Genomic DNA, 14,142 nt, shown 5'->3' with positions numbered 1-14,142 from the left:
TAGCATGCACAGAAAGCCCTTCCTGGGACAGAGCAACAGTTACTTTTTTTTCCTTAGTATCAACTGACATATGGAGCCATGCTTACACCTCTGCAAAACAGGATATTAATGAGCATGTATACCCTTCCAATGCCATATTTATAGAAACGGCTGACAATAGAAGCGTTATCTGATACAATACCTTTACTTTGTAACAAACAAAATGACTATAATCAAACAGTATCTTATGTTTCACTACAAACGTTACTTTTTTTAAGGTGATGCAGTTTTTTTATCCGCCACTGTGTGTGTGGGTGCGCGCGAACGCATGTGTATCGTATAAGTTTGCTTCCTTGCAACATTTCGCCACTACTAATATACTTAACCACCCAGCTATGCTTTCGGAGGTTCTTCGTGTGGTAAATAGAATACATTGCTAGCTGACTGTGCACACTTCCACCAAAAAATTTATCAGAAAAAGTGCCAAAGCGTTCAAACAGAGTACATGATCAACCCCACAAAACTGCTTATGTCATTAAACTCCACGGCTGAAAACAAAGTGACATTACAAAATGATGACTGCTGACCAATTAAAAATGCACAGTAGTGCTGATATACATTCTACCAATTCATTTTTTTTTTTCCTAACATTATAGCACTAGGATAAAAACCAATCCAGGACAAGAAAAATATTTCATATTACAAAAAAATATATAATAATAATAATCTTACCTGCTGTACTCTTCAGTACCTTTCCATGAAATGCTAAATGAGTGGTTAATAATGCAAATGTGGGCAGCTAAAATCAAAAACCCTTAAAGTGGATAACTATTCTCACCAATACTTTCAACTATTGGTGAAAACAAACTTCACAATGCTTCTTGCCATGATTCAGTTGATTATTTGTGATCTCCACTTCTCAGAGGAGCAAAGGAGAAGAGGAAATATTTGCAGGAATGAGAAATGCTTAATGACAGAGATTTCAGATTTTTTCCAGCAGCAAAACAACAGTACTATGCTAGCAAGGCATAACTTTTTCTTATGTCAGAGAAGGCAGTTTATGTGCACTGCTCATTGTTTTAATAAGCTTCTGAAGTATTATGTCAAACTGGCATGTGACTGAAAATTATGCTTTTTTTATTATAGTATTTAAATGTTACAGTAATGTTACAGTATTTTCCATTTTAATTTGGTAAACATTTTTAACCCTAATACCAATACTCCTGTTAGAGAATTGGATGCTAATGATGGCAGGTTTAAGAGAAAATATTTCAACTTGAAGAATGCTTGATAGCAACTAATTAAAAAAAAAGAAGAAAACATGAAAAGTTAAGAAAGAAAAACTTCATACAACTGCATTTAGAAACAAACTACTGAACTAGTCTAACTTACTAATAGATTCCAATTTGCTGCTTCCAGATGCATTATACATTCAGCAACATCATCCATTCCTGTACAAGACTAAAAAAGAAAAATATATCAATAACATGCAAAAATACTAGACATATTACTTATATTAGATAGAAAATAATCACTGATATAAAAGTTTGAAATAGTATTGAAGTTTTCAAGAATAAAATGGAATCTTTCCCTAAAAGTATTTATAATGCTCTAGCATTATTTTAAGGAAAGATTGAATAAATCAATCAATTCTTAGTCACCAGTACAAAATCATATTGTATGACTTAAATGTGAATATGCACACACACAAAATGTCAAAGTTTTTTGACATTGTGTGTGTGTGTGTGTGTGTCATGGAAAATTGTAAAAATATTACTTTATTTGTCAAATTTTAATTTTATTGAAATGCCTAAGAAAAGTCTGCTAAGTCATAATTCTTATGATAAAAATAATGCACAAAGAACTCGCATCACAATATATAATCAGCCAAAAAAAAAACACCCTTCTCATTTCACCCATCCACTCGCACCAAATGTTTGTCTAGTTCTGCCTTGAATCTATTTAAGCTATCAACTTCTACAGCGATAGATGGAAGTTTGTTCCAGCAATCAACCACACGCTGACTAAAGGCAAACTTCTACACATCTATCCTCAATTTGAATTTATGCCCTCTCAGGCAATTATTCTGAACAAGAAGAATTCCATCAGCACTGAGCATGCTCAAACCATTCAAGGCTTTATACACCTCAATCAGTTCGCCTCACAGGTGCCTAGTCTCCAGACATTGTAATTTGCAAAACTTAAGCCTTTTCTTCGTAAGAGAAACCCTTTGTTCCATTCACTAATCTTGTTGCCCTTCTCTGCACGAGTTCCAAAAGCTCTACATCCTTCTTAAAATGAGGCCTCCACACCTGTATACCGTCTCTTGGAAATTGTCTACACTGCTCAGAAAACTTCATATCTGCCTGCACAATTTATGCTTCTAATTTTTAGTGCAAGTGGTAACTAAACCAGTGCTGTTCTTTTCTATCCAACAAAATTACTGAAGTTACCAGGAATAGCTTTATTTTGCTTGATATTCTGCCTGTATACAGTAATTAGTTCCGGAACGAATTACTGTATTCTGCTAGTATACAGTAATTCGTTCCGGAAACGTGCTCGTAATCCAAAGCACTCTTATATCAAAGCGAATTTCCCCCATAAGAAATAATGGAAACCCAGATGATTTGTTCCAAAATTCAAAATTATTCATATACTGTAAAAATGATTAATTGAAAATACATACATACCTTTTTATATTTTTAATATTTAAATTTAATATACATAAAGCAATCGAATTTATTAATTATTGGGTAGGACGACTTTCACTGTCACTAACGGAATCACTATCTGTTGACTTCTTTTTGTGCGACTTTAACAAGGAACCTATCCAATGACACTTGCTTTTACCTCGTTTTGAGGATTTCATGGAAATATGACATTGCATCGTCGTTAAACAGATTCATTGCTCACACTGCCACAGACTTACTCAGGTGGTGCTTTTCTACAAAATTTTGCACTGTTTCCCACATTTTACACACCTCCCTAATCTCATTTGAAGAGAGGGATGTCTCCATTTTTTTCTCCTCCTCCTCAGACAAGATTTCCTCCATAACCTCTTGCTGTTGCTCGCGATGCAGATCCATCAGTTCGTCGATGGTAAACTCCTGGCCATGTTCCTCCACCAGCTCTTGAATATCGTCCTTATTCACCTCCAGTCCCATGGTCATCCCCAAGGACACAATTTCATCGACAACTGGCAGCTCCTGTTCATGAGCAAACCCCTCAACGCAATCAGACCACAGTTTTCTCCAAGCAGAATTGAGGGTTCTCTTGGTGACCCCCATCCAGGCTTTATCGATGATCTTGAGACAGTTTACGATGGGGAAATGATTTTTCTAAAACTCTCGGAGGGTAAGGTTAGTTCCTTCGGTCACCTCGAAGCATCGCTGAAATAGTGCCTTGATGTAAAGCTTTTTAAAGTTCGAAATGACCTGCTGATCCATGGGCTGGAGTAATGGAGTAGTGTTGGGAGGAAGGAACCTGACCTTAATGAACTCTAATTCTTCCAGTAAGTCGTCCTCAAGGTCTGGAGGATGAGCAGGAGCATTATCCATAACCAGCAAGACTGAGTGGCAGTTTTTTTTCTAAAAGGTATTTCTTCACTGCAGGACCGAAAACCTCGTTGATCCACTCAACAAACAAGATACAAGTGACTCAAGCCTTGCTGTTGGACCTCCACATAACGTTTAACTGGCTCTTCTGCACCTTGCATTTCTTGAAGGCTCATGGATTCTCAGAATGATACATGAGCAGGGGCTTGACTTTGAAATCACCGCTTGCATTAGCACACAGCAAGAGGGTGAGACGGTCTTTCATGGGCTTGTGACCGAGCATTGCATTCTCTTCTGCTGTAATGTAGGTCCTCTTTGGCATATTTTTCCAAAAAAGCCCCTTCTCATCGCAATTAAAAACTTGCTGCGGCAGGTAACACTCAGAAACCGTGAGCTTCTGGAACTTGGCAACGAATGCCTCAGCTGCCTTAGCGTCCGAACTCGCAGCCTCTCCGTGCCTCACAACACTATGGATGCCACTTCTCCTCTTAAAGTTGTCAAACCATCTCCTGCTCGCCTTGAAGCCTTCTTCGTTTTCTGTAGACGTACCTAGCAGTTTACTTACGAGGTCGGCATACAAGGCCTTTCCCTTCTCACAGATCAAGTTCTCGGTCACAGTATCACCTGCTAGTTGCTTCTCGTTTATCCACACCAAAAGCAACTTTTCTACATCTTGCAGAATACGTGGCCATTGCTTTGATATTCTCGTGACTCCTTTTGCTACATCTAGTCCCCTTAGTTCTTCTTTAATACTGTGCAAATCGTTGATGTAGACTTCTTATAAAATCTTGCGATGGCGGCCACTTTCATACCTTGTTCGTGCTTCCAATTATTTCCTTCTTAACTTCTACCATAATCATCTCCTTCTTCTTACCGCCTTCCTTTTCAACCCTTTTCTTCACTGGGGCCATTTTCGTAGTGTACAGTAAAGAACAGTCACTACATTTGAACACAAAATAAAAAAAAATGCTTTATGCACATACATGTGGTCACAATGCTAGCACGAATGTTGACTACAGTGTTGACTACAATGTTGACTGTATGCGAATGAGGTATGCCAACTGAGACCGAGCATGCGAGACGATTACCCACAATCCCGATCAGCATGTGATCACGTGACGCTCGGCAGACAATTTTTAGGGAATAAAGCACAATTACAAAATGAGGAGGCACGCTTGATACACATAAACAAAGCTGCGCGCGTGTAGCAACTGAATAAACAACACCGTAAAGGCAGAGATACACTATTAACACCTCACATTTTACTAAAGCACATTTCTACGGGTTACTACCATAAAACAATAAAAACAATTTCCAGTTGCGTTCCTGCTAGTGGAATTTGTTATAAACTGGTAGTAAACTCGATCTAATTGCATTTGCGATTATATCGATAGCTGGAATTATGTTGGTTTTTACGTTATTATGGTGAAATGTCTTTCCCCTTCACTGATATAAAGTACATAAATACATTTTCAGAATCTTCTCTTCATTCCTATCATGTTGCGTTCCGTTGGGGTGATTCTGCATTCAACTGCCATTTCATGTAAACACAAAGGCGAATCGTGCTTAAGCGAATTCGGTTCGTGTTACATAAGATATCATTCCCCTATTTATAAATCTTGTATGATCGAATTCGTGTAGTGTAAACACATGTTATACGAGGATTGACTGTACTCTTAATGCAAGACCTCGCTCGTTTATCAAGTTAAAATTTATTAAAAATTTTTGCTCTTCTTGCAAAACACTCGCAGACCAAATTATTCGCAATCCAAGGTACCACTGTATACATGTACAGTGCATTTTATTATGATATATTTTTAAGATTAGAGATTTGGAGTTCAAGGCACTTTTGAGTTTTTTCCCTTTTACAAGGCTTAGACACCGTTTGAATAGTTGCTCTTGCATATATTTTCTTGCATGTCTTTGTCATGAAAAACTTCTGCCCTGACAGTCCCAGCACAAGCAAGCAAGCATCCAGTAGTGTTAGCTGAGTTGAGCAAACTAGACAGAGATAGTGAGCTCCTCCAGAAATTATATAGTTACCAAGATGAACTACAGTGGCCTTTTACAGCAAAGATTTGATCCAATCCACTCCACTAAGTCTATTTTTCTAACTTTTGATAATTTAAAGCTGTCTCTCAATAGCGAGGATGTTCTTGCAAATGATATTAAATGATGAAGTCATAGGCATATAAATATATGGTCAGCAGAATTTGGAATATTCTACATTTATGGTGTTTAATTTAATCGCAAACACAAAGAATTAACCTAAAGTAGGGGTAATTGTACAGTCTGATATAAAGTTCTCGGAGCAGGCGCAGACAGGTTGCTAGTACAATTTATGGGGTTCTGTTGATGATATACAGATATTTTGCCTGAAGGGACAAGGAGGTGATTATCCCATTGTATAGGGCCATATTTAGGCTGCATCTTGAGTACTTGAGTACACAGGCCTGGAACAGAGAAGAGCAACGAGATTAGACAAGGACACAGATTCTCACCTGCAAGGAATTGCAGGTGAGAATCTGTGTCCTTGGGTGAGAATCTGTGTCCAGGTGATGTTTATTTTAACTTGAACTTATGAAAGTAGACAGCTCTCCACAACCCAGTATCTACCTATTCATCATGGCATTTGGATGTTTATTTTTTATTTACTTATTATTTTTTTTAAATTCAACATTCTTTCTCTGCTATCCTTGCTGGTAAAATAATAAGGGCCAGTCTTTTTTGTGTGCATGTGTTCAATATGGCAACAATAAATTTCATTAATAACAACATTGTTATTATGTTAATACTACAGCTATATTTATACAGTAATACAAGTTTGTTTAGTTTAATTTTTAAAAAAAAAAATTTAATTTATTCTTTTTAAAAAATAAAAAAAATTAAGCACCAAAAAAAGCAAGCATCGTACATTAAGTGTGCAGGTTTTCAAATTAATATAAACCACTGTTTTATAAACACTGCAAAAAAAAAAAAAAAAAGTAGCCATATAACATCAATTAAAGAAATAGTTTTCAAAAAGTGAGTTCATGCTTCCAGGATCTCACTTAGGTTTACATTAGAAACCATCTGCAATTCTCACCAGACACAATAGGAGAGGGTACATAAGAGTTAAAAGGAAAAACGTGGAACTGTGGAAAAAAGAAAAACTGATCTTGGGAATGGGGGGTTGTGATCTGTGCTTGTTAACAGGCATGGAATACACTTAAATAGAATGGGGGAGAATTCACAAGTGGCTTGTGGGGGCAAATACACAGACTAATAGATTAACAGCAGCCACAGAGAGAGAGAGATGTGTAAGTGATTCTTGCACTGCTTCTATTGAAACATTTAGCAGCCTGAAAAGAAAGGTGTTGAGGATTTCATGGCCTGCTGGGATTCCCTAGGGTGAATAGTATTTATTAAGAGTAAAAACGTGCATGTATACTTGCATGCACAAATGCTAGGACTAATAAATAAATTTGATTAAGTACTGGTTCAGTCATCAAATAAGGGCATTCCAGGGATAGTACACATATGGTGTCAATCAGGCATAACGAACACGGAATTTTAATATCGGGAGTACAATGTGAACAGAAAGGACAAGTGGGGGAGGGAGGAATTAGGCTGTCAGTTTATTTAAGAGCACAAAATCTAAGGGAGTGCATCCAGTTCATATGGGTGGCTAGTGCAATGTTGAATCAATTTCAAGTGACATAAGTACTGCAAAACCTAAAGTGACAGTAGAACTGCATTACAGGCCTACTGACTGTGATGAATATAATGAACAACAATACAGACAAATACAACAGACCAGTAAATCAGCATAAGCAGTGGCAAATGGAGCCACTGCTTATAGAGCATCAGCCAAAAAAAAAAAAAAACACCTCCCATTTAAACTATTCATTCCCTCTAATAGTTTGTTTAGTTCCTTGAATGTATTTAAGCTATCAAATTCCACAAAAACGGATGGAAGTTTGATCCAGCAATCAACCACCCGCTGGCAGCAAAACTGTGGATAAGATTTCCAGTCAATGGAAGAAGGCAATTAATATACAAGAGGAAAAGACGGGAGACTGAACTGAACCTTGGGGAACACCAGCATTTTGAAAAAGTTAAAAGACAGAGAGCCATCTACCATCACCGGCAATGAGCACTTGGAGAGAAAATTGCATACCCAATTACAAATGACAGTTGGAAAACCATGAGCTTATTTAGAAGACCCTTATGACAAACACAATTAAATGCCTTCGAAATTTCAAGTGCAACTTCAGTTTCACCAAACTTTTCCATTGAATTTGACCATAGATGGGTAACATAAGCCAGAATATTACCAGAGGACCGACATTGATGGAATCCATACCGGCAATGATCAGATGGAAGGTTTCTAGACAGTTTAAGAGTTGGAAATTACTTGATTTCTCTGCTACTTTAGAAAGAGTAGAAGTACAATGGTATGATAATTGGATGAGAGGGATTTGTGCCCTTTTTCAGGAACTGGCTGGATATGAGCAAATTTCCAAGCAGAAGAAAAAAACACCTTTGGAATAAGAAAGTGAAAAAAAAAAAAAAAAAAAAAGGCAACACAGAACAGGAGCAAAAGTTTTGAGAACAAGTGGAGAAATATAATCAGGACCTAGAGCTTTTTTTAGCATCAAGACCTCAGGAAGCATTGAATGGAGCATGTTGAGAATGGTAGGTGGTGTTTTACCAAGATCATCAATACATGAGTTGGAAGAAAAATAGGATACTAGTAGGTCAGCTTTATCTTTTGCTGAAGTGGCAATAGAACCATCTGGTTTTGACAGAGGTGGGACCAGAGATGGGCAAAAGTTGTGACAATAGCTTTGGCAAGAGAACAGGATACTCTGCTATCATTTGAACAAGAAGCAAGTTTTCTACTCTTAGCCTGTTCAAAATCTAGCTTGGACTGATTAATAACTGCTTTACAATTGTTGAACATCATGAATTGTTGAACTTGGTTTTACAATAACTTTATTGTAAAACCAAGGTTTTACAATAAAAGGATAAAAGATGAGATTTTAAAGGTGGAGTGAGGAATAAAGGATTCCATCCCTACAAAAATAATTTCACTGACAATCTTGTCACAAACAAGTTTGTTCTATTAGTTTGACAATTCATGGTGTATTCAGAAATTAGAAAATATGGCAAGGTCATGAAGTAATGAAAGTACATGAAGTAATGAAATTTTTTGGATACTGCAGGAATATTTGCAGTAAGGTAAGAATATATACAAGGTAATAATATACCCAGCTCTTTGATAAAAGATGGCCTCGATAAGACCCACATACACACACTACTCAGACTCCTTCCAGTCACTATTTGGCATAGTAGAGGCAGCAAAATTATACAGTAGCTTATCCAGAAGCCTCCTAAAAAGTTACCAATATATTCGGTCCAGTGGACTATCTAGCAGCCAGCCTGCTTTTTTTTTGATTTGGTAGTTGTTGGCGCATCGGCTTCTGTGGCCATATTGCACCTCCAAAGGTTTTTGCAGTACAGTGATCCAAGCCCGAGGCGGGAATCGAACCCGCGACCTTTGGGTTGCCGGGCAGGTACTTTACCCACTCGGCTAGCCCGGTCGGCAGCCAGCCTGCAAACACCATTTTAAAGCAGTGCTCTCAAAATGCAAGAGAATTCGATCTCGCCATGATATCCATCATAATCTCAAAAGAACTCAATCATACTGTATGAGAAAAGAGGTGGGGCAGTTCCCATAGCTTTGTTCTGGAGAATAAACATGGATTCCACCACTCCAAGCCTCCATAAGCAAAGTGGTGGTATTGCACTGATTGATTAGAATCATCTACCAACTAGTATTACTTGATATAACAGAGGGGTGGAATTCTTACGTGTGGGGTGGGCCCACACCTCGACCCCTGCTTACATTGGTTCACACCTGGGTGGTCGCCTCCAATGTGCTAGGTGCCGTATTTCAGGACTTGCACATGGGGGTTATACCCAGAATTACTAACAGCCTCAACATTGTGAAGGTGCAAGCAGAGGATTTAGCTGTCACAAACCAAACAGACTTCGCTGAAATTAGGTCCACTTGACTTGTAAAAAAAGGTAAACTGCAGTCATTATCAATCCACTACAGGATGGAAACCTCAACAATTTATGTTGAAGGAAATGGACCATAATCTGCCACACTGGTCCAGTGCACATTGGCACATACTATATTTAGCAGTCGGGCTTAACCCCGGTCTACTAAAAGACCATGTGCTACTGCACTCTCGCTTCAGGCCACTCTGCCTACAGAGGCCCACCCCTTGACTGTCACCCAAATATCAGTTCCATCAGCAGCTCAAATTACGCTATATAAGCCTATACCTTGAAGAGTATTTCTTAGTTGGCATGAAAAGTCTAGTAGCTTCTATGATTAATTCGTTGAACACTTCCCATTTAGAATTTGCTGATGATCAGTAAATTTGCTGATACAAGATGAATTTAAAAACTGAGACCACTATGGTCACCCTTATGAAAACAAAAACCCCTCCCTTTACCCTTGATGGTAGTTACATCTTTAAATAAAACCCATATGAATACACTGTAATCACTGCCATCTAGTGGTTCATTTATCTCAGAGGTCCCTAAACTACAGCCCGCAGGCCAGATCTGGTGTGCGGATATTTCAATTAGATTGTAAAAATTAATTATACCTGCAAAAAGGCCTCTAAAGTTGAGGTTATACATACCACAAGTTTAAACAAATACACCAACCATTTAAATAAACTGATTTAATGATAAAATAATACTGAATAGTATACTGAAATGATACAATAAAAACCGTAAAATAATTTACAAAAACTGATTTACTTTAAAACAAAATAAAAATGAATTGATGAATTTAAAATGCATTAAAAATTATAAATTTAAAAGCGAAAAAACACCATTGAAGCTTTCGAGGGCATCCGCCTCCTTTCTCAACAATAATGAAGTTCAAGCGACACAACCTTAAATATCAGGCTCACGGCACACGGGTCTGACCAGGCACATGTGCAACACTCCCTTCACACGTGCTGGAACCGGAAATGGAGCATGGCAAATTAAAACGTTTGTCTCTGGCAAGGACCACAGCCTACAAAAGGGGGGGTGGAGCCGAACTCCCCTATCTCTATTCATACTATTGTTACCAGATAATCCAATCCACAAACTCTCCAGCCACTTGCGGTACCAGAATCTATGCACCAGGTCAAGGATGACAGCATTCTCAGGGTATACCTGATGTTGTTTTTCCCAATAGTGCTCGGCTATGGCGGACTTATTGAGTTCTGCGGTCTGTATAGCTCTCGTATGTTCCCCCAGACGGTCCTTAAGTCGTCCCCCTGTCTCCCCCACGTACCGTTCCCCACAATCTGGGCAAATGATCTCATATACTTAAGGACCATCTGGGGGAACATACGAGAGCTATACAGACCGTATAGCTTCTTTTTTTTTTTTATTCCAGTGACCTCATAAAAATCATGTTGAAGTTGATATTGAAAAAAAGAAAAGCTGATGCTGAGTGTCACATTTTTAAAGAGCGGTGGCCAATTAATTACTTTTTTGCACTGCTCAATGATACTCGCACATCTTATTTGCAATGAAGCTTTGTAGCTGTTCAAGAAATATAACGTGTAATGCCACTACACCACAAAACACGTCTCAAATTACAAAAAGTTTCAAGGAGCTTTTCAGCAGAACAAATTCCAAGAACTAACCCAAAAACTTTTCAAAATCAACAACAGAAGATTAGAACTGTTACTGATAAAAATTTATCTGCAGTTATAGCTAGTTTTCAAGCCTCCCAAATCATTTCCGAAGGAGGAAGGGCCTTTACAGATGAAGAATTTGTAAAACGAATTTGTTTGGCAATTGCAAAAGCATAATATGAGAAAGTAAAGAATTTTGCATCTGTAAGTTTATCCTCATCAACTGTAGGAGAAGAAATGAAGATTTAGGAGCTGATGTTCAAAATCAACTCTGAGAAAAATTTCATGCATTCACACATTTTTCAATAGCAATTGATGGGAGTGAAGATACAAGCCATACAGTTAAATTACTATTTTATATCGGAGGTGTAAATCAAAATTTCGATAACTGAAGAGCTAGTTGCATTAAAAAACTTGAAAGATACAACAACAGGTGAAAATATATTTTTGAGTGTGTTAGAAGCAACTGACGGCATCAAATTAAATTGGGATTTACTATCCAGTTACGACGGATGGCACTAAAAAGGTGGTCGGTACTAAAATTGGGTTCATGGGTCAGCTTCATAAATATCTTGAGGGTAAATATATGTTATAAAACAAATGCAATTTCACTGTATAATTCACCAGCAGTCTTTGTGCAGAAAATGTTTGGGCATAGATTCAGTCATGTCAACTGTAATATCAACAGTAAATTTTATTCACAAGGCTGGTCTGAATCATCAGCAATTAAATTTTCTTGAAACAATTGAGGCTGAATACAGTGAGTTGTTGTACCACATTGAAGTACGATGGTTGAGTTGTGGTAATGTGTTGAAACAATTTTTTGAATTTAGGATCGAAAAAAAATCTATGAACAAAAAACTGAAACCTGTTCCGGAACTGTCAGATCTCAAATGGTTGTGGAACCTTGCCTTTTTAACATATATATGAGAACACCTGAATTTTCTTAATATGAAACTACAAGGATGAGACACTTGTCAATGAACTGTATTATATGTCAAAGCATTTGAAACAAAACTGGAGTTATTTAAAAGTCAGTAACTTCGGAATAATTTTTCACACTTTCCATATTCCAATAATTTATCTAAAATATGCCTAGTTGTAATTCTTCCACTGAAAATTTTGTTCAAAACATTAGTTTGTTGCAGGAAAATTTTGCAGCCAGATTTTCTGATTTTAAAAATAATTCAATAATTAATACCTGTCAACAATGTTAATAAGAATTTACAATTAGAGTTGGATAAAATTGAAAATCAAAATGTTGAATAAAATTGAAAATTAATTCAATTTTATTCAACATTATCTGAGTCAAATTACCAAAAATTAAAAATTTTGCAAAAAAAATATCAGTTTTCGGAAGTACATGTATATGTGAGCAGACCTTTTCAAAAATGAAATATGTAAAATCAATTTTATGATCAGGTCTAAATGACCCACATTTACATGACTTTTTAAGAATTGGAACTAGTACTTTAAAACCCGATATTAGGAAATTTAATCACATTCTACAACCGCTTTCATCGCATTAATTATAATTTCGTTGTATTTTTGTAATTAGTACAATAAATAAGTAATAATTAAAGTTTGATAAAAACAAACTGGTATATTTAATATTACATATCCATTGATTTATTTTTGAATCTGTAGATATAGATAGGTATAAAATTTGATTTCCCTGCATAACATTAAAGTTATGCAGAGAATGTAGTTTTCAGTAATTAGGAATTTTCTCTGGCCCATCAAATACAGTAATACCACGAAGTTACGCGATAGGTGGGTCCAACGAAAATCACTTAAGTTGAATTCGCGTAAGTCGGGATACAACTTTGCATATAAATACATATAAATTTTGTTTCATTGGGACCAAGGACTAACAAAAACACTAGTTTAGAAGAAAAATATTTAATAAAACTGCAGTTCTTTATACATATTAATACAAAATATGTATTAAAATAATGAGTTACGTAAAAAAGTTATTTCTATGTCGATGGCTTCATAAAATCTAACAAATTCGTCTGACGACACAGCGCCTTCTTTTTTTCACGCAGAATTTCTTCGTAGCAAGCTAATAATTTTTTTTTTTCCTTGCTTTGTAGCTATAACGCATTCTTCGTTGGAGTCTGTGTTTTCTAAAATTTTTAATCCCTTTTCAATTGAGCTGAGACCTTCTGTCAAGCTTGCAATTGTCATGTGCTTTTCTGGTGAAACTGGGTCTGAAGTGTCGGATACTTCAGTGACGTTTTGCTCACACATCTCTATGAGCTCATTCATTGTCAGCTCCTGACTATGTGAATCCAACAGCTCGTTGACATCATCACCATTGACTTCCAAATCTAATTGCCTGGCAAGACAACTTCTTCTATGTTGATTAACTTCTTCACATGAGCGACATGATCAGTTTCTGGCGTTGTTTTCGTCTCGGTTTTGAAAAAAAATAGACAAAGTTACTTTCAGACACCATTCAATGTTTTTTTGTGAATTTCATCCCAAGATTCTTCAATGTTTCTTACAGCATCTAAAACATTGAATTGTTTCCAAAAGTCTCACTATTTTGTCTCATAGCTTCATTCAGACGTGCAAACGAATGCCTCGTGTAGTAAGCCTTGAACGTTTTGATGACTGAAGCAAGTCCATCGGTTGAAGCAAGCTGGTTGTGTTTGGAGGCAAAAACAACTTTCACACGTGGGTCGAAATTAATTAGGGTGGCAGGAGGGTGACCGGGTGCATTGTCAATAAGAAGCATCACTTTAAATGGAATCTGTTTAGACTTGCAATAACGTTCGCCTTTGGGTATTAAGTGGTGACCAAACCAGTCCTCGAAAACAGAAGCTGTCACCCAAGCTTTATGATTTGACTTCCAAATCACTGGCAAGGTAATTTTAGATATACACCAAACGAAAAAAATCAAGAAC

The 14,142-nt window shown here is 36.9% G+C and overlaps 1 protein-coding gene across 1 annotated transcript in view; it reads right to left on the bottom strand.

Moving 5' to 3' along the window:
* LOC150077591 (uncharacterized) overlaps nt 1-14,142 on the bottom strand; it is a 52,463-nt gene that overhangs the window by 17,426 nt on the left and 20,895 nt on the right. The window contains exon 2 of the mRNA XM_090385954.1: nt 1,372-1,440. Within this exon, the coding sequence (XP_090242080.1) occupies nt 1,372-1,440 (69 nt within the window). The remainder of the gene's footprint in view (nt 1-1,371; nt 1,441-14,142) is intronic.

Source organism: Mastigoproctus giganteus, chromosome 12 (assembly GCF_048544385.1).
Source record: "Mastigoproctus giganteus isolate SK-2022 chromosome 12, ASM4854438v1, whole genome shotgun sequence".
NCBI classification, from domain to species: Eukaryota; Metazoa; Arthropoda; class Arachnida; order Uropygi; family Thelyphonidae; genus Mastigoproctus; species Mastigoproctus giganteus.
This window is presented reverse-complemented; position numbering and strand designations above follow the sequence as displayed.